Source organism: Rhinolophus ferrumequinum, chromosome 16 (genome assembly GCF_004115265.2).
Source record: "Rhinolophus ferrumequinum isolate MPI-CBG mRhiFer1 chromosome 16, mRhiFer1_v1.p, whole genome shotgun sequence".
Taxonomy (NCBI): Eukaryota; Metazoa; Chordata; class Mammalia; order Chiroptera; family Rhinolophidae; genus Rhinolophus; species Rhinolophus ferrumequinum.
In genome coordinates, this window is record NC_046299.1 from 9,948,978 (window position 1) to 9,968,320 (window position 19,343).

Sequence of the window (19,343 nt, forward strand, 5' to 3'; positions counted from 1 at the left end):
GAGCCCCTGCAGGGACAGGGCACCTTCTACCGGAGCTGCCCCAGGAACCCCACGGACCCAGCAGAGGACGTCCCGGCTGGGGGAGAAGTCCCAACAGTGTCTCGGAGGATTTAATTCCAATTCTTACAAGCCAACAGAAGGGTGACACCAATGAGAGGGCAAGGTTAGAGAGATGGATACAACCAATCCTTCTAAAGGTGAAATGTGAATCATTTTCTACATTTAATAAAAATGTTTTCTCATTTGAGGCTCTGGAAGTCTTGAGTCACATTTTTTTTTAATCCCCCCACCCCCTCTAAAATGTCTGAAAACACATGGCTTAACAGTGGCTGCACAGAAAATATACACCCTCAAAGTCTGACTTTCATTTAAATACAAATATACAAAATGTAAACTGAGACAATAGAGAAATTTACAAAACTTTTCTTTAAAAATAATAAAGACAAAATTCAGTTCTAGTTATGACGCTATTAAAATACGTGCAAGTCGTCGTATCCAATTGGATTTCTATTGCAATGTCCGACAGAGACAAATCCAGTCCACCCCGGCTCGAGGGCCACCTCTGCAAACAGACCTGAGTGGAAATTGCTTTGAGAAGCCTAGAGGCTCTATGTTGAGGGGGTGACAGCCTCCTTCCCCGGCTCCTGGAGGGCTCCCCCATCCTCCCGGCCAGAGCTGAAGCTCCTGGGTCACAAGATCCGCTTCTGAGGAGAAGGGTCGAGGCTGGTCCCATTGTGGACTTCAAGGCCAAGCTGGAACTAGCTGCTTCCGGTGGAGTTGGAACTGGCATGGTTTGAATTTATGTGGTGGTTAAAACTGCTCTTGGAATTGGGCGCACTCTTGGAATTGTTCTGGTGCTGGGAGTGGGGTGTAAGCAGGGAGAGAGAGGGAGAGAGAAAGCAAGTCAGTCCTCGCAGAGCCAGGCCCTGTGGCCTGCACGTCACAGGGGCCTCTGGACCGGGACGTAGGGCTGTGGGTCAGGGGCTGCTGACCAGAACTCCTCTTGCTTTTAGCTGCCTTTTGCACTCTCTCTGCAGACTCAGGGCCAGGGTTCTAGCAGGGGTGGTTCTGTCCCCACGGGACATCGTCTGGAGACATTTTACGATGAGAGGGGGTAGGGCGTGGGGTGCTACTGGTATCTGGTGGCTGGAGGCCAGAGAGGCTGCTAAATATCCGTCAGTGCACAAGACAGCCCACATGACAAAGAACCCAAAACGTCAACAGTGCCGAGGTGAAGAAAGCCTGATGAAAGGTAAACTTGGGGCTGGCCCTGCCCTTCCACCCTGGGGGTCCCTTCAGCCAGTGGGTATTGGGGGCTTCAGACAGGTTGCCTGCCCCTTCAAGGTTGCCGCTGCCCCCCGGGCTCCCAAGCCCCACATGTAGTTGGAAATCTGCAGCTCTGGTCTCAATGGCAGGGAAGTGCCTGGGCCTAGGGTCCCCGGGGCAGAGGCCAGGACAGCTGCGCGTGGTGGTGGTGGTGGGGTGTGGGGGGGTGGCCTCTCACCTGACGCTTGAAGATTCTCTGGAGCAGCCCTTTCTTTGGTGGTTCTGGTGGGTGACTTCTGTTCAGGTCTGGCGAGAGGGTACCGTTGGGTCCAAACACGTTCAGCTCCTTGAAGCACTCTGTTTCTATCATCTGCAGAAGCGGAGCATAAACATGGGCAGTGTGAGGGGCTGCGGCCGTCATCTTGGGTGGAGAGGAACCACCTGCCCACTGCCTCTCCCCGACGGCCTGTATGCGCCTTCACTGAGAAGGCAGAAGACGTCCACCACCACACCTCCTTCACCCCACTGAACCTCCCCCTTTCAGGGCTTCAGCCCCCTCCTCTGCCCTGTCATTTCTGTCTCATCTGACCCAACTATAAGACCCCCAACTCACTCCCACTTGTGCCTCCAGCCACTGCTCTATTTTTCCCTCCTTTCCCAGCCAAAGGTCTCGAGAGAGTCATCCAGACTGGCCACGTCTGTCCTGCCCCCTCTTCCCTCTTCTGACCCCACCCCACACAATGCCCTAGTCCAGGCCACAAGGACGCCTGCCCCAGCAGTCCCTCTTCTGTCTTCATGGCACCCACCCGCCAGGGCGAGGCCGCCCAGCCTGCTCACCTCGTTTTGCCATGGGATGGGCACGGAGCCGGTGGAGAACTTGGAGTAGAAGTCGTCGTCCGTGTGGTCAAGGTTGACGCCCTTCACTGTGGAGAACTGCTCGATGTCCAACACGTCCTTACAGTACACGGCCCGGGGCTGAGAGGGCAGAGCTCAGTCGCACGGGCCCTGCCCATGGCCCCGCGGTCCCCCAGCCAGGCCTGCGGGTCTTATGGAGGAGCGGAGGGGCGTCGGCCCGAGGCCACCCCCCACCTCGGGAACCTGTGCTGCCCTCTCTCAGATCCGCCAAGCGGACCCTGGCCAGGGTGAAACATGAGCTCAGGGGGCCTGGGGCCACTTCCTGCCATCACGCCCTCCCACATGCCACAGGTCACCCATGCTTTTCCTCCAGGCTGGGCCAGGCGGTGGGGGCAGTCAGAACACCCCTATCTCTCAGCTCACACTCTTCGGCACCCCTGGGGATCCCCACTCCCCTATCAGGTATTCTTTCTCTCCCCAAAGCCCACAGGATCGGGGCAGTGGAAATGTTTCCAAAGTCATCGCTGTCGGAATGAGGGCTGGCAGTTTGGGGGCTCTGGTCTAGTTCTCCACAGAGAGAAAAACACTGGTTCCCAGGGCCAGGCATGGGCACGGCAGAGACAGTGCTTCACCGGGAACAGTGACGCAGGGATGCAGCGATGGAGGATGTCCCAGGAGGACCTCCCGGCCCCTCCTCATGCGAGGGTGCAGCACCCAGGCTCTGCAGCCAGACAGGCCGGGCTGGGGTCCCAGCTATGGTGCTTGGGAACTTGGGCAAAGTCACAGAGCTCCATAGGCCTGTTTCCTCACCTGCAAAATGGGATACAGAAGCACCTGTGCCCGCTGGGGCTGTGGTAAGTGCTGTTACCGAGCCTGGTGCCAAACCACGGGCTGCCGCTGTTACGGCAGTCGTATCTTTTGTCTCACTCGTTTGTCAAACATGCAATGGGGGCTGCTCTATGTCAGGACTCACGAGATGAACCTGGATGGGCTTTGCCCTCCAGGAGTTCAAAGTTGGTGGGAGAGGCCTCCCAGGGACTCTGGAAGCCTGGGGGTCTGGAGACGAGGACTTCAGAAAGGCGATGACTCCAGGATGGGTGCAGAAGGACCCCCGACCTGGCAACATGTCTGTTACTAGAGGGCAGAGGCCGCCTCCTGCCCACGGGTCCCCTCAGCTCCCTGTCCGGGGCCCAGCATGGACATTCGGGGAAATGAAGGTTGTGAACCAGTGCACAGGCTCAGTCCGGGCTGGGGGAGGCTACTCACGTCTGGAATGAAGGGAGGGTCCAACATCCCGGCCTCTAAGCGCTTGAAATTCATGTTCCTAAAGAAGGGGTGTCTCTTGACCTCTGCAGCCCCCTCTGCCTGGCAGCCCAGCCTCTGCTTTGCATCTTTGGTGAGCAGCTGTGAAAAGACAGAGTCCCATGTGGCCATGCCCGGGGGTCCTTCCTCCTCCTGGAGGCAGAGGGGCTGTGGGAGGCCTGTGGTCACCTCCCTGTCAGAGGTGCATCCCTTAGCCTCCCCGGTGTCCCTCGTCCGGCCTTCTCCAGCCTGTGCAACCCAGGAACCCAGTGGACGCGGCCTGGCCCTGCTCAGGGCTCGTTTCACGGTCCCGTCCGGGGCCACATCCAGAGCCCGCTGAGATGCCTGCAGCCTCCAGGACAGCAGGAATGCCGGTGCCTGTGAGTACTGGGCCCCCGCTGACGTTCACTACATGGGAGGCACCTCTTCTGATACAGGGAAGCTGCAAGGGCGAGGGCTCTACCTGGAGGCCTCTCATTCACTTACTCAACTCACAGGTACAGGGCTGACTTGAGCCTACTTGGTGCAAAGCACTGGGGTGGGGGAGCGGGAGGGAAGAAAGGCACAATAGTGTTTAGAGGCCCCATCAAGGCAACAAAGATGCAACACCATGGGGCCAGGGGAGCGCGAACTGGCTGCCAGCTGGGGGGTCGGGAACCTCCCTGGGGAAGGGGCATTAGGGACAGATAGGCTTTCAGAAGGCGGGAAGGTGGAGACACCAGGTGGAGGGACACAGGGGTGTGCATGGGGAGCCCCCATCTGAGTGTGACTGGAGGATGAGCGTGGGGTCCCGTCAGTGTGATGGGGACTGGTTGAAAGAGGTGCCAGAGGGTCCTGAAGGCCAGGTCTGCAGGTAGTGGGGAGCCGGGGAGATCGGGGCAGGGGAGTGTCCTCATCGAACCAAGAGGCAGGAGGGTTGCTAGGAGAGGAAAAGGCTGCAGGGCAGGCGGCCAGGCCAGGTGGGGTGAAGGTAGATGAGGCGGGAGGGCTGAGCCTCCGCTGATGATGGAGGAGAGCAGCCAGGTGACGTCCACAGCACTGAGGCCCCTGTCCCGAAGTCCCAGTGTCCCTGCCTCACTGCACTGCACCTTGTACACAGTTGGAATCTACTGTTTGCTGTGAACGTAAAATCAAGGTGGGTAGTCTGCGCCTGAGGGAGTCCAGCCCTTTCTGTCACCAGTACCTCGGGCCTTCTGTGCTTGGTCCTTCCAGACGCATTTCCAGCTGGTCTGTGTGGGCTGGGGGCGCAGTGAGAGCCAGCAGGCAGGTGAGCCTCCTGGGGCTCCCGGTCTGGAGCGGGAGGCTCTCAGGGACAGCCTCTACCCCAAACAAAGGACTCCAAGGTGGCAGTGGGGCAAGCACCACGTCATAGCCCTGAAAGGACTAAGCCGCGAGTCCAATGTCACCTTTTGGTCCACTGACCACCTAGATGTGTTTCACCCAGTGAGCTGGTAACTCGGGGACTCAGCTTCTCTTCTCGGGGGGTTTTACCTTTCCACAAAAGCTTCGGGAATCGGGCTGCGCTGTGCCCGAGCTCCTCCCTGTTCTGATAAATCCCAAAGAGGCAGGCTCATCGTGTGGACCTGAACCTCCTGGCTGCAGACCCCAGGGCCTGCCAGCGCCGGCCAGACAGGTGACACAAATGAGAGCGATACAGGTGAAGGGGGGCCAGGTGGGCCACGCCAGGCTGCCCATCAGCTCCCATCAGGCAGGAATGTCGGCCAGGGCTGCTGCTTTTATCAAGAGAAGCCAGAAAATCCAGGTTTTTATGTGAAATCTCTCCAATAATAAATCTTGGGAATGAACCCACCCTTCACTTCTTTCCAAAACACTGTGCAGACTGAACTAAACATCTACCTACACGATGCCTGTTTGCAACTATGACACCAGGTACAACTATGACACCAGAAGTGAGAGGGAGAGGGCCTTCCTGGAGGCAGAGGCCCAGCGATGGGCTAGGAGAGGTGAGACTGAGGCGGTGGGTGGAGAAGGACCAGTGCTGGGACTCAGCAGGGGCCTAAGAAGGCGGGGGGCTGGACTCAGGGGAGCGGGCAGTGAGATGCAAGAGTTTCAGGACCCCAGGGGCAGTGAGAGGAGCTGCCAAAATGGAATGGGGGACAGAATCTAGGGACCAAGGACCAGCTTTCTTGCTGTTTGTAGAGAGGCTTTCTCAGGCAGGCACGGCTGGAGCTGCACAGGGCCTCCATGGTCTTCTTATAATTGGGCCCTACTGTGTGCTGAGCCAGCACCCGTCGGAGGGGAGAGAGCAAGCCTGGCTGCCAGACCAGACGGGCTGTGGTTAAAGGCACAGAAGAAGCCCAAGACCAGAATCCCAAGGCCCCAGGGTCATTTTTAGGAAGCTGGAGCAACACCAGAGGCCTCCCGCGGTTCTTCCCGCTGAGGAAGACGATAGGATGTTGTTTTGACACGAGGCACCCACAGGCCCAGGTGTACCTGGAGCCCCAGGCTCAGCGCCGCTTTTTCCACCCGTGGCCACCAGGGGGCAGACAAGGGACAGCAGCGCCTCTGGTCCTGGGGCCCCAAAGCCAGGCGCCAAAGTGGATGACTGCGGGCTCTGTGCCTCTCTGTCCTCTCAGCACGTCCCAGGTGCCTGTTGGGGTCTCTTAAGACCTGCTTCTCTGAATCCTCGACCCTGACCTGGGACATCTGATGATGCTCTGACCTCCCTCTTCTGTCCCTCGCCGAGTTTCGTCCCACTGGGTATACACTCACCCTGACTGACATAACCAAGTATAGTTGGCACTCCCCACCCCTAGTTTTCAAACATCCCCAGGAGCCCACATTTCCATTTACCTGCCTTTTTCTGCCTTGCTTTTCCTATCTTCCCACCCAACTCTGGCTGCTGTGACTACTTGTTCTCTTAGAGGCCTCGGGCTTTGTAGGCAAGTGCCCAGCTGCGGTTTGGCCCGTGGCCACAGGCGCTGGGTGTGTGTTTGTGCCTGGACCTGCTGCCCCTCCCTCACTGTCTCTCACACATGCAAATGACGGAACGGTGCATCCTCTTTTTTTTGGAAGCAGTCAGATGGCAGCTCGAGCGCCAATCCTTCTTCCCAGGGCTCCCTGACGTCAGACTGAAGGTGGTGAGAGGAAGTGGTCAAGCAGCAGATGGATGGATCCAGGAGAGGGGCCTCCTGGGGACGGGCAGCCAGGCCAGGTGGTTCCTGGGCCCCCAGCAGTGCAGCGTCTGGTTTTCTAGCAGCACAAGCTTTGCTACTTTTCATCCGCTCCCAGGCCTGCTCTTCTCCACACTCCAACCTAGTTGCTATGCACACGATTCAGAGGTGGGAGGTCCCACCTGCCTGCCTGCTGCTCTGGGTACAGCAACACTCTGGGAGAGAATGTCCATGCGCTTGCAAGTGCGCAGACTGGACACTCAGGCCCCCCTGTCCCTGTGTGGCCGCCACTCGAGGGCAGCTGCCTGAGGTGTGGGTGCCAGCACAGCTGTGTTGGGCACCAGAAGAAGGAGGGCGCCAAGGGGCACAGCAGAAGCTGGGAGCCTAAGAGCCAGGCAGGAGCCGGAAGTGGCCATTCCCACACAAAGCCCCTGGCCAGGCTGAAGGAAAGGGCAGTGTTCCAGGGGTGGACTCTCTTTCAGCCCCATTTTTGATGGTTCTTGCCACTCCTTCCTCTGCCTGGCTTCCCAGCCCCCAGTCTGTCCCCCCTCCTCCCCTCTGCCTATCTAAGTGTCACTCCTCACGTGCACCCTGCCTAGATGGGTCAAATCTCACTAACCATTGATGCTGCCATACAGGTGTGACCAGCATTCCACTTATAGAGGGAATACTGGGTAATAAGATGTCCAAAGACTGGAAATATCACCACCCAGCGCCCGTAGCCTTTGCCGACCACCCCAGTCCAGCAGGCAGCGCCGGCGCCTCTGGCCTGGTCTCACTGCCCACACCCTCACGTGCCCAGACCCTGGCCACCTCAGTCGTTGGCTGTTCTCAGTTGGGAGCGGGGCGCGGAAACACCGCTGGACACCTGGCCCAAGGGCAGCATCTGGCTCACCAGGAGCTCACCATTTTGCAGATGGACTTGGCCTCCTCAGAGAACTTGTGGGAATACACCTCCTCAGTCTCCAGGACCCGGCAATCCACCTCCTCCCGCTTCACCTTCTCCTTGCGGCCTCGGAACGGTGACTGGCCCTCGATCATCTCATAGATGAGGCAGCCCAGACCCCAGTAGTCGGGGCTCAGGCCATATCTCTGGTTATTCAGGACCTCCGGAGCTGGGGGCAGAGGTGGAGAGTGAGGAAAGGTGAGAGACAGCTGGTGGCAGGACAGCCCAGGCACCCGGGCGCAGGGCTGTGGCTCATGCCAGCCAGGCCTCAGAAGTCCTGCTCCCAGGAGAGATAATGTTCCTCATGAAGCCTTGAGCATTATGGCTAGGACAGCTTCCCCTGCTGACTCCTACTCACCAACTGCTATATATACCACCTCCTCCAAGGAGCCTACCCTGATTGCTCTCCTCTATGCTCCCACAGGACTCTGTGGCTTCAGAAGCCTGACCACAGTGGATGGAAACAGCCTGCTCCTTTAATGTCTCCCCCTTTAATGTCATAAAGAATGTGAGTTGCTTTATTCACTGCTGTGTCCTAGTAACAGGTAGGACAGCTGGCACATAGTGGGTGTCGCATACATACATTTGTATCAATGAACGAGGGTATGTTCACTCAAATTAAAGATGATTTTAAATTTACCTGGAATTCAAACAGCCTCTTCCTATGGCTTCCCTACTACTTTGATAAAATGACTTATAGATTCACCATAGAAGTGCCAAAAAGATAGTTTCACGTCATCAGGCAGGTCACACATATCCAGAGGCAAATGTATCCACACGTGTTGGCATGTACGCACCAGGGGCTGTGTACACAGATGCGTGCCACACTGCGCCGGGGAGACACACATAGGCGCACAGCGGACATGTGCACAGGTGCAGACAGATCAATCAGTCGCCCGTCCATCCATCCATTATCTATCCTCTATCTATCATCTATCTATTATCTATCTATCATCTATCTATCATCTATCTATCTATCTATCTATCTATCTATCGTCCATCCATCAGCATTTGCATGTGTATACACACAGTCACATACACACAGAAACAAATCCCACAGGTTCCCAAATGTCATGCATTCTGAAAAGGACCCTCTAGCACCACAACAAGCAGAATCCTGTGCATGTGCTGTTGGCAGGAGGGGGACAGAGGACAACCATATCCCTGGCCCCCAGAGCTTTCTGGAGCCCTCTACCTGCTGGGGTGAGTGAAGGCATGTGTGTGAGGTGTGCAGAAGAAGCCCAGGGGCGTTCCCTAATTGGAAGGGGGACGGATCCGGGGGACTGGACGTAGCTCCGTCTCTTCCCTGCAGCCCCAGGAAGACACTCTCCAAGTAGCCTCAGGAGAGGCAGGACCGAGAGCTCAAGGCTGGTGTCTACTTAGAATCACGCTTGGTGACACAGAAGTGGTGTGCTCCTCTCCTTTCTGAGCCTGTCCTAATGACCTCCCTCCTCTCAGGCTCTCACGGAAAGGCTGCCCGCCAACCCACTGGACCCCCACTTCTGAGCAGTGCTGTGTGCCACCCCTGGCCACTGAGCCTGAGAATGGCTTGGCTTTAGACACAGGTGGGGCTGGGGTTGGGGATTACAGAGAGCTCAGTTTAGTCAAGTCACATCCAACGCTGCCCCCCAACCTGGCTAAGACCTGTCACCTCCCACTGAGAGTCCACTTTTGATCAGAGCTGCACAAAGAGTCCAGGGACGCCAAGAGGCGGGTGTGGGCAGGGGCCACACCCAAACTCACCCATGTAGCCGACGGTGCCCACCCGGCCACGAATCAGGTCTCCCTCGGGGATCTTCACGGCCAGGCCCAGGTCCGAGATCCTGATATGGCCTGAAGGGGAACAGCAGGGTCAGCGGGTGGCAGATTTGCATCCCCACCCCAGGCAGGGCCACAGATTTGCTGTGTACCCCTGGGCAAGGCACGTGAACTCTGTGTTTTCATTTATTGCACAGAGAGGGGGACTCCAATCTGCTATTTCAGGGTGACAGCAGACCCTTGGGAGAGTCCAGGTGTCAGAGGATGTGGGTAAATCATTATTTTTCAGGAGAAAAACATAAAGATGCAAAAGGACGCCTGAATTTGGCTGGACGTTAGCCGACCTGCCTCATAAAATGCTCTAATGGGCTTCTTGGAAGGCTGAGGTCACAAAGTTTAAAATGCCTTGGCCTGATTCTGGGATTGCTTCATGGAAAAAATGTGAGCTTCTCCTGACATTTTGCAACAATTTGCTTAAGGGGAAAAATTATAAAGCAATTCTGAAAGCAACTCCCTGTCCTGCCTCGATAGTCTTGGAGGTGGTTTTCTCCCTTTACAGAAACAAGATGGGAAGATGCCCAGGCCCCTGGGGACTGGGAGATGGATCAGAGCCCCCGTCCAGGACCGACCCCCAAAGGCTGAGGCAACATGCTGACAGCTCGTCTCCATGTTGTCTCAGCTGGTGGCCCAGCCAGGGACAGGGGTCACGGCCACATCTGACCCTGCAGGAAGGAACACTGCCCCCATCCCCGTCTGCGGGTGCCAGGGCCCCCACAGCCTGGACCTCAGCAAGGCCCAATGCCAGGCTCTCCGGCCAGGCCAGAGCTGCGTGGGTCCCCCAGGTTCAGCGGCTCCTGACAAAGGCAGGAAGGGTGAAGGGAGCACGTGGATTCCAGCCATTGGGGCAGAGGTCAGCGGTGGGCACGGCTCTGAGACCAGCAGGGAATAGGAAGCCTGGTGGCCACCGGGCCCTCTGCCTACTCCTCCACATGGCAGCATCACCAGGTCACCAACGACCGGTCCCCTACCCTGTCGGGCTGCCTGGTGTCTGGGGCACCCTGGGGGAGCTGGCCTCTGCTCTTGGCTCCCCACTGATATTGCTGGGTGACCACGGCAACTTGGCTCCTCTGAGCCTTCACCTTGTCGTCTATAAAATGGGTACAGGGATGCCAGCCCTTTGCTCTCTGTGGAGATGGGAAGATCTACTCAAATGAAAGACATCAAAACTCTCTCCTAGGCGTGACAGCCTATACAGTTGTGAGGCACTGCTGTGGCGATCCTCGTTACCCAGGCGTGCACACAGAGAAAAACAACAATAGTGATGCACAAACACTAATGACTAACAGATTTGTAGCTGGCCATGGCTGACAAAACAATTTCCCCTCAAGCTATCTTGTCGGAACTTCACCACCACCCTCTGACGTAGGCAGGGCAGGGCCCCTTGTTTCCATTTTACAAACAAGGCAGATGAGGTACAGAGAAGTTGTGTTAGAGCTCAGTATTTGCCCAGCACCTCTGAAGTTCTGGACTCCTCATTCAGCACATCGGCTCCTCTCTCTCTCTCTCTCTCTCTCTCTCTCTCTCTCCCCCCCCTTCTACTCCTCCCTCCCCCCCTTTGTCTCTCTCCACTGAGCCACACGGCTTCTTACCAAGTGGGAGCTTTAGCCTCGCCCACTGCCTTTCCCAGGATCCCAGGACCGAGGAGATGGAAAGGGCCCCACCCCTTATTGCCCACTGCCCTCCCGTGGGCCCAGGATCGGTGCCTGAGTCTCTGGGAGGCCCTCTGCCCCCTCCCTGAGAGTTGCGACGCTCACCTCAGCTACACAGTAGGAAAAGGATCTTCTGAGCTGCTCCCTGACTTACCATAATCGTCTAGCAGGATATTTTCAGGTTTCAAATCTCTGAAAGGGAAAGATCACAAGCTGTGAGTGTGGCTATTGTGGGCAGCAAGGGCACACTGGCATCGGGTGGACCCCTTGGGCCAGCCAGGCCTGCAGGTTTCCTCCCCACTTCCTGGCTCAGGCTGTCTGTCCTCTCTATGGGTCAAGACAATCTTGGGCTAATTTCTCTCCTTCCACTGTTTGTCATAGGCATATTCCCGACCCTGGAGAGTGACTAGGCGGGAGGTTATGCCGAGGCTGGTCATGGCTCCTGTCCACATACTGTCAGCCTCCAGGGCTGAGAATACATCTGGCTGGGGTGGTGACAGACCCCTCCAAGACTGGGAAGAGCCCGAGGTCTCAGGAGGCCCTGGGGTGCCCTGAAGGCAGAGCAGGACTTGGGAATGAAGGGAGAGAAGTTACTGAGAACAAAGCGCCAGCTGTAGAATTGGGACAGAGAATTGTAGGGATGAGGATGGCTGCCCCCGGGGAATGACCCCCTTGGAAGGGGCCCCAGGAGCCTGGGATATCTCCCAACTCCAGCTGAGCCACAGCCTGGGAGAAAGTGCAGCCAGAAGGTACAGCTGTAGGTGTGGCCACCTTCTCCTGTCCCTAATGTCTCTCTTCTCTTTGATGACACAATCATACTCCTAAGAAAGAGAACCTCCCCATTCCCAGTGGGGGAACAGGCAGCAGAAGTGTCTAGTTTTACTAATAAAAGGTCTCCCCCTGAGGAAAGGAACAGCCAGTAGGATGGTGTATGTGCAGCTCACCGGTGGGCAGACAATACACAGCGTCTGGGTTGAGGATTGGTTCTCCACCAACTGGTTTTGTTGATTTAACTGATGGCAGCTGTCCTCCTGGGGAGTGGTTAAGGTGCCCAAAGGCGGTGGGCAGCCTCACAAAGTGATAATTGCTTTTCGTATGTAGTTATTCATCACAAAATACTTTTTGTTGTTGTTGTTACTTAATTTGCATTTTTTTGATGTGTTAATAATTCCAAATAAGGGCAAGAGCCACTGACTCAAAAAACCAGCAGCCACAGGACTGGAAAGAGAGTGGGCCAGTGGGCACAGGCCAGAACCCCAGCCCACGAAGGCCACGGCAAGTGTTCAGGCTGGAACTCGGACGGCCGCCGCCTTTTTTTTTTAATGAAAGGCAATTAAGGGGAGGATTCTTTCTCCCACTCTTAAGAAAACTGTTCTGACTCTCTTCTCACTTGAATGAAAACAAAAGCAGAAATGGGGACATGGTGTGTGTGGGGGAAGGGCATGTCATCAAGACCTTCCTTCTTGTTTTGTAAACCTTGGACTCCCAAGGTAATCTCCACCAAGGGCTCCACGGCAAAGGTCTTCAAACTGGGGTTTGTGTGCTGGGGATCTGTGGGGGAACCGCCCAGGGGGTTCCCACAGGCTGGGATTTCTAGGTCCTTAATATCATAATGGCCTGTGATGGCGTCCTTTGGGATCTCCCCTCCCACCTCTTCTCCTAACGGGCAGAAGAAAAACGGGCCCGGCCAGCTCCTGAATATTAATCACTATGGTGTCCTTCTCCAGGGTCCCCATTAGAAGTGGGCTCTCCTACCGTGTTTCCCCGAAAAGAAGACCTAGCCGGACCATCAGCTCTAATGCACCTTTTGGAGCAAAAATTAATATAAGATCCGGTATTATATTATATTATATTATACTATATTATACTATATTATACTGATCTTATAGTAAAATAAGAACAGGTATTACATTATATTATTATTATTATTAATTATTATTATTATATAAGACCCAGTCTTATATTATAGTAAAATAAGACCGGGTCTTACATTAATTTTTGCTCCAAAAGATGCTTTAGAGCTGACGGTCCGGCCAGGTCTTATTTTCAGGGGACACGGCAGCAATAACTATAATGGCAACTCAACAGAAGAAATTATTTTGATACTTAGAGCCTTACAGTCAAAGGAAATTAAAGAAAACAAAACATATATATCTATATATTTCAGAGCTGAATGCTGATCAATGAAAGACTTAGGCAAAAAATTATATTACTTTATAAAAACATTCTGTGGGGGAGGAGGGTAGTGGAGGAGAAAATGGGAGGGAATTCCTCACCATTAAAGAGTTTCATGCATTTTTTGATGGATGATAGTGGAAATCAATTTGCCACAACAATTAGATTCCACTGGATACCTTTAAAAATGCGATATCACTATTCAGTTTCAAAACATTAGTATTAACCACTATTTAAACATATGATAGGCTATTTCAGATGTCTACTTAAAATGTATGAGGGCACAGAAATGTGTCAGAATTCTTTGAGGAGGTCTGTGAGACAAGTTTGCAGGACTCTGCTCCCAGAACCTGGCCCCTGGTTCCGTAAGGTCAGGCAGTATGGGACGGACGGAGGCCTGCTGGTGGTGCTGACCCTCCTGAGGTCTTCCTGGGGCTGAGTCCAGGCCACGACCACAGGCTCCACCGCGAGTCCTCGGGCACTGAGTGAAGGGACCAGTGGCCACCACGTTTGGCCCCCCTAAGCAGCCCACCTCACTCACTCAGTTCCAAGGGGGAGTCTGTCCGACTCAAGCACCTTCACCCTCGAGGGCAATGACCAGGCCTCGGTTCCCAGGCCAGGAATGACCAAAGACCCAAGGCAGGGACGGGTCGCCACCCACTCAGACTCAGGTGGGAGGATGGGCGAGCCTGCTCACCTGTACACGGTGTTCTCGCGGTGCAGGTCTTCCAAGCCGCACAGGATCTCTGCCGCGTAGAACAAGGCTCGCTCCTCCTCGAAGCCAGGGTTCCCCATGTTGTAGATGTGGAATTTCAGGTCCCCTCCGTTCATGATGGTCAGAACCAAGCACAGTGCATCCTTGGTCTCATAAGCATAGGCCAGGTTGACCTGGGAGCACGAGAAAGCAGTACCGTGAGGCTCTGCCAACTGCCCCCCGCTTCTGCTCGTCCTCCTCAGGGTCCTTGAAGCCGGGGGGGATGGGGGAGCTGACGTAGTTTCATGCCACCCCCCTGCACCCAGACGGCCTCGTAGCGCTCTGTCCGCTGCCCCTCTGGGCTGATGAAGGACTCACACCTTCCAATTCAGTGGTTTCAGGTGAGGAGGCAAAGGGGGAGTGGCACCGGGTCCCCTGCCCTTTCAGGGATCCGGCCAGGATGGTGTCTCTGTGTTCACACCACAAAAGCACATGCAGGCATCAGTTGGCCAAAACTGTATGTTGCCTTGTCGGTTCGTCAAGAAAAGCAAGGCCCAGATGCCCTCAAACGTTACCATTGCAGGGACGCGGGACTGGGCTGTGGAGGTGGCCAGCGGGGCTTCATGAAGTGGAAACCAGCGTGGCAGAGACAGTCTCCCACTGCACGCAGGACACGCCTGGCCAGAGGGACCATAAGCAGAGGGGATCTAGTCCCTTGCTGGTGGAGACCAGCCGGAGGCGCGTGGGCAGAGGCCATGGGGGTGGGAGAGGCGGCGGGACTGCGTCTGAGGCAAAGTACACTGGGTGGTGCTCGTCCTTCTCCATTTATGGAGATGGTACAAACGAAATCTGGCCACCATGGACCAGGCTGGAGATAGGCCGGGCCAGAGAACTTGGAAAAAAATGTCAGGAACAACAGGGTTATTTCTGAGGAAAGGAGACAACGGCAGTGAGGGTGAGAGCTCTGTGGACTGTGCTCTGGCACCAACGGACAGTGCTACCCCCCGACCCTCCCCACACCTGCCCAGGTGATCACCTAGGAAGGACTCCAGCAGGGGCAGAGGACAGGGGACAGTCGAGGAAGGTCCACGCCCTTGAAGACATGTCACCTCAGGTCTGCCAGGCACACAGCCTTTCCCTGAGTAGAAACTACCATCACCAACCCCGACAAGAGCCAGAACAGTCCTTTCCTTTCCTGACGAGGGCTACAGCATCAAGATGGCGGCAGTGGTCCCTACTGAAGGGGACTGGCAGCACAGAGGAAGCTTCCAGAATCAAAGAGGCCTGGGGCCAAAAGAGTGGCTGGTGTTGGTCTCGTCCACTGCCTCCCACACAACCGCATCTCCTGGGCGGGGCTGGCAGCTGGTGGCAGCCTGGGATGAGACCCAGAGACGCACACTTCTGTCCTCTTTGAGCGTCACCTTATAACCACCCCTTCCTAGGGAATAATGAGAGCACTAGGCTGATGGCGTCTCTTGCTCTCACACACAGCTCGTGGGAGTTTAATTGGGGCAATCTTCACGGAGAGCTACCCAATGGAAGGCACACACACCCTCTGACACAGCACACATCCTGCAGACACTTTCACAGAAATGTGCCAAAGGGATGTTCAAGGATGGACAGCGCAGCCTGTTTTGCAGTGGCTTCAAAACCAGAGACGCTCCTCTCCGTGGGGATTGGCTGCACAGGTTCTGGCTTCTCTCTTCCCTGTAGACCAGGGGAATGGCGCACAGCTTTTTAAAAAAAGGTGCAGCCATAGATCTGGATATAGGAAACGATCTACATTTTAAGGGGAAATTAAACATTCATGCTTAATGAATCGAACATGTGGAAATGGTTCCTTTAAAGAAGGAGGCTTTTGTTTTTATTTTGTATCAGTCTGTGCTGTTTGAATTTTCACCTTGTACATACATTGTTTGAATTTTCTGTTTGAATTTTCACCTTGTACATACATTGTTTTTTTGTAGTGACATGTGGCAGAGACACCTAGAGCTGAGCAAATACACTCCTCCACAGTTCCCTGCAGGTGGCGTGCCCCTTGCAGGGACGAGCTCTGGCCCACAGACTGCAGGCAGAAGTGAGGCTCGTCACTGCGGCTGAGGCAGTGACAGCCTCTGCATCCCTAGGGCACACTTCAATGACTAAGACGGAGGAGGGTGGCCTGGTGACTGGACCCCATGCGAGTGATAGAACAGTCTTTGGTGTTTTCAGCTACTGTGAGTTGGGGTTAATTTGTTACTGCAACAGAGCTTTGCTTAGACAGAGAAACACAGCGGACAAAAACAAGTTGGCGCCTTTCCAGGAGGCCGACACCACCATCTCCGCCATGAGGAAACCAGCCTACAGAGGTCTGTGGAAACAAAGCTCCTTGGCTGGGCCCAGGGTGGGCTTCTTTTTTCCACCGAGAAGTTTACAAGGGAGCCCTGCAGAATAGAGGCCCGAGTCCCACACACAGAGGGGAGCCAAGCTAGCTCTGTGACAGGACAAAGTCAGCCATCACTGACCATGAGGTGCCTTGTGACAAAGGAGCGTCTGGCTGCCTTTCTGCAGCTTGCTCTTCTCACTGCATTCCAGCTCCCTGCGGATGGGGAACTGCCATACTGGAGGACCACCCACGTCCCCAGGGACAGAAGCCCTGGTCACTAGAAGGTAGCCCGTCACTGGGCCCCGGATACTCACCACAAACTGACTGTTGACCTTTTCTAGGATCTGCTTCTCGTTGAGGGCCATGGACTCCCCTTTCCTCTTTTTGATCCTCTTCTTCTCCAAGCGCTTGCAGGCGTACATTTTACCAGTGGCCCGAACCTGGCAGGCACAGACCTTAGGTGCAAGAAAGAAGCCAAGGAGATGGGAGGGGGTAGGGATGGGAGAGAAGACAAAGGGATTAGAAAGTACAATACACATTAGTAGTCATGACATAGCCACAGGGATATGAAAGACAGTTTGGGGAATATAATCAATAATGTTGTAAAGGTTTTGTAGGGGTCAGATGGGCACATGTCTTGTTAGGGAGACCACTTCATGGACGGTGTAGATGCCTGACCACTGTGCTGTACACCCGAATCTGAAGTTGAATAATATTGAATGTCAACTGTAATTAAATAGACATACACGGTCACAGCCTGGGGAGTACAGCATAGGGAATATAGTCAATGGAATTATAACAGCTATATACGACATCAGAGGGGTAACAGATTGGTGAAGAGGGGTTATCACTTTGTAAGTGGTATAAATGTCTATCTATTACATTGCTTTGTACACCTGAAACTAATAAAAAAAGAAAGGAAGGAAGGAAGGAAGAAAGTAGGGAAGGAAGGAGCCAAGGAGATGGAACACGTGAAGCCTTCCTGAAGCTTCTCCATGGCCAGGACGCTGGGCCTCGGGATGGGGACTGCTGGGGCCACAGCTGGCCACGCCTAGCCCTGTGGGAGTCCTCAGCCACAGCACCGGGCAATGCCTGGCCTTGGACCCACAGCTGCCTTGGGCCCTGCCCTCAAGATCTGGCTTCAGGCCCACTCTGCTCTCCTTCCCCACATTTTAGGTGGATCCTAGATCTAGAAGCCATTTATGCTGATGTTTAGATGACTGTCTGGGGCCTAAAGCACCTTCCTCTCTCACAGGCCACTAGATTTTCTGTCCTAAGTTTCCAACCAGATGCAACCATTGTTAACTGGGGATTTTCAAGACCCAGCTGCTGGTAGAAGATGCTTGTTGGGGGATCAGTGATGAGAGACCCCCGAGAAGCCCGAGTTTATAATTCAGAGGAATGGAAACCAGGGTACTTGGGTGCTAATCTTAGTTCTGCCCCTTATTGGTTGTGTGCCCTTGGCTGGGTTCCCTAACCATTCTGAACCTCAGCTTTCCTTATCTCTAAAATGGGAATAATAAGGCTTGCCTCACTGCTGGGATGATCAGATAAAGTTCAACAGTGCATATAAACAGTGTTCTCTGGCCAACTCATTTAGGCCCCTCATGCCCTCACTTCTCCCTCCAAACACAGCTAAGAACGCCCATTTCTCCTCTCCAGTCTGGAACCCTGCCTGAGGCTGGCTCCAAGAGCAACTCTGTCTCACCTCCCCTGCCACACACAAGGAGACTGCTCCACACTCTCCTTTCCCATTTTAGACACGTCTGACCTTCCCAAAGGCTCTGAGCCTCCCCCTCCCTTTCCACCAGGGGGCCCACAACTGAGCTGTTTGCTCAGGACACTTTAGGCAGATCCAGAGAGGACAGAAAAGGTGTGTAAAGAACGGGAACTAAAAACATGGACGTTCACTTACCTCCCCAAAGCCCCCTTTTCCTAGCACTCGGTACTGCCTGAAAGTGTTTTTGGTTACTGGTTGCCTGGAAAAAAGCAAGAATCCAATATTGGTCTCATGGTATTAAGATGCAGAATCCATAAGCAACAGAGGATGGCAGCATTGAACATAGCGGGTGCGAGGCACAATTCCATGCCCTCCTAACCAGGCCAGGGGACCCCAGGATTCATCGCTGCAGATGGGACCTCAAAGCCTTACTCTGGGGCTGCGTGTTCAAATCCCAGGCCACCAGCTCAGGACGCCCTGCAGCCTGGGAGAAGAGCAAAAGGGCAGAAGGCTTGAAAAATGTGAGCTGAAGCCGCTTGACCGCACTTTCTGTGTGGCTCCCCCTCTCTCCCAAATGCAAATCAGGTGGCTAAACTCAGAAGGAGGCTGTGTCCTCTGTGCAGGGAGAGGGGAGGGGGCCAGGAGCCACAGAGGTTCAGTGTCCCACGGAAGACACGGAAACCGCAGCCCTCCCCACACCTGCACACCTCTGCCTGCCTAGCAGGTCTACAGCGCTCTCTCCCCAGGAGCCCGGGGCTATTCCTTCCTGCTCCTCCAGCCCAGGCCTGGCAGAGCCCCGAGAAGACCTGTGTCCAAGTCTCGTCTCAGCAATCTGTCACCATTGGCTCCTGACCTTTCCACCAAGGCCTCTTTATTATATTTCTCATAGCTCCAGAACACTAGAAGATCCTGTCTGCCAAAAGTGGAATTTAGGAAGTAACCATCACTTTGTGTCTCCGGACGCCCCATTTTAATTAGCCAAAGCCATGTCGCATGTCTAATCAGACAGGACCTCTGACCATGAGGCAAGGATGGAACTTCTTGGCGTAAGTAAACAAATGTGTTAAGATGCGGAATCTGTGTTGCAGATAACTTGTGCTTTTTCATCTCTGGCCTGTTTGGCTATGAATAATCAACTTTTTTTTAACCTATACTGAGGTATAACTGACAGTGTACAGCTTGCTGTTTGGATAGACGTACACACTGAGAAGTGAGCACCACAGTGAAGCTAAGTAACATCCTTCTCCTCACAGGATTAACCTCTTTCTTCTTTCTGTCTTTCTTTCCTCCCTCCCCCAACCTCCGCCTTCCTTCCTTCCCCCCTCCTCCCCTCCCTCTCTCGCTCCCTCCCTTCCTTCCTTCTTTTCTTTCTCTGTTAAGAACCCTTAAGACTTATCCAGTCAGCGAAGTTCAAGTGTA

At 54.6% G+C, this 19,343-nt stretch overlaps 1 protein-coding gene across 1 annotated transcript in view; it reads right to left on the minus strand.

Annotated features, from left to right (window-relative positions):
• Positions 1 to 203: 203 nt before the first annotated feature.
• GRK5 (G protein-coupled receptor kinase 5) overlaps positions 204 to 19,343 on the minus strand; it is a 192,203-nt gene continuing 173,063 nt past the window's right edge. The window contains exons 7-16 of the mRNA XM_033130435.1: positions 18,120 to 18,183; positions 16,519 to 16,659; positions 13,843 to 14,033; positions 11,125 to 11,162; positions 9,247 to 9,336; positions 7,464 to 7,672; positions 3,388 to 3,525; positions 2,104 to 2,241; positions 1,505 to 1,636; positions 204 to 857 (exon numbers count right to left, since the gene is read on the minus strand). Coding sequence (XP_032986326.1) covers positions 759 to 857; positions 1,505 to 1,636; positions 2,104 to 2,241; positions 3,388 to 3,525; positions 7,464 to 7,672; positions 9,247 to 9,336; positions 11,125 to 11,162; positions 13,843 to 14,033; positions 16,519 to 16,659; positions 18,120 to 18,183 — 1,240 coding nt within the window. The 3' untranslated portion in view covers positions 204 to 758. The remainder of the gene's footprint in view (positions 858 to 1,504; positions 1,637 to 2,103; positions 2,242 to 3,387; positions 3,526 to 7,463; positions 7,673 to 9,246; positions 9,337 to 11,124; positions 11,163 to 13,842; positions 14,034 to 16,518; positions 16,660 to 18,119; positions 18,184 to 19,343) is intronic.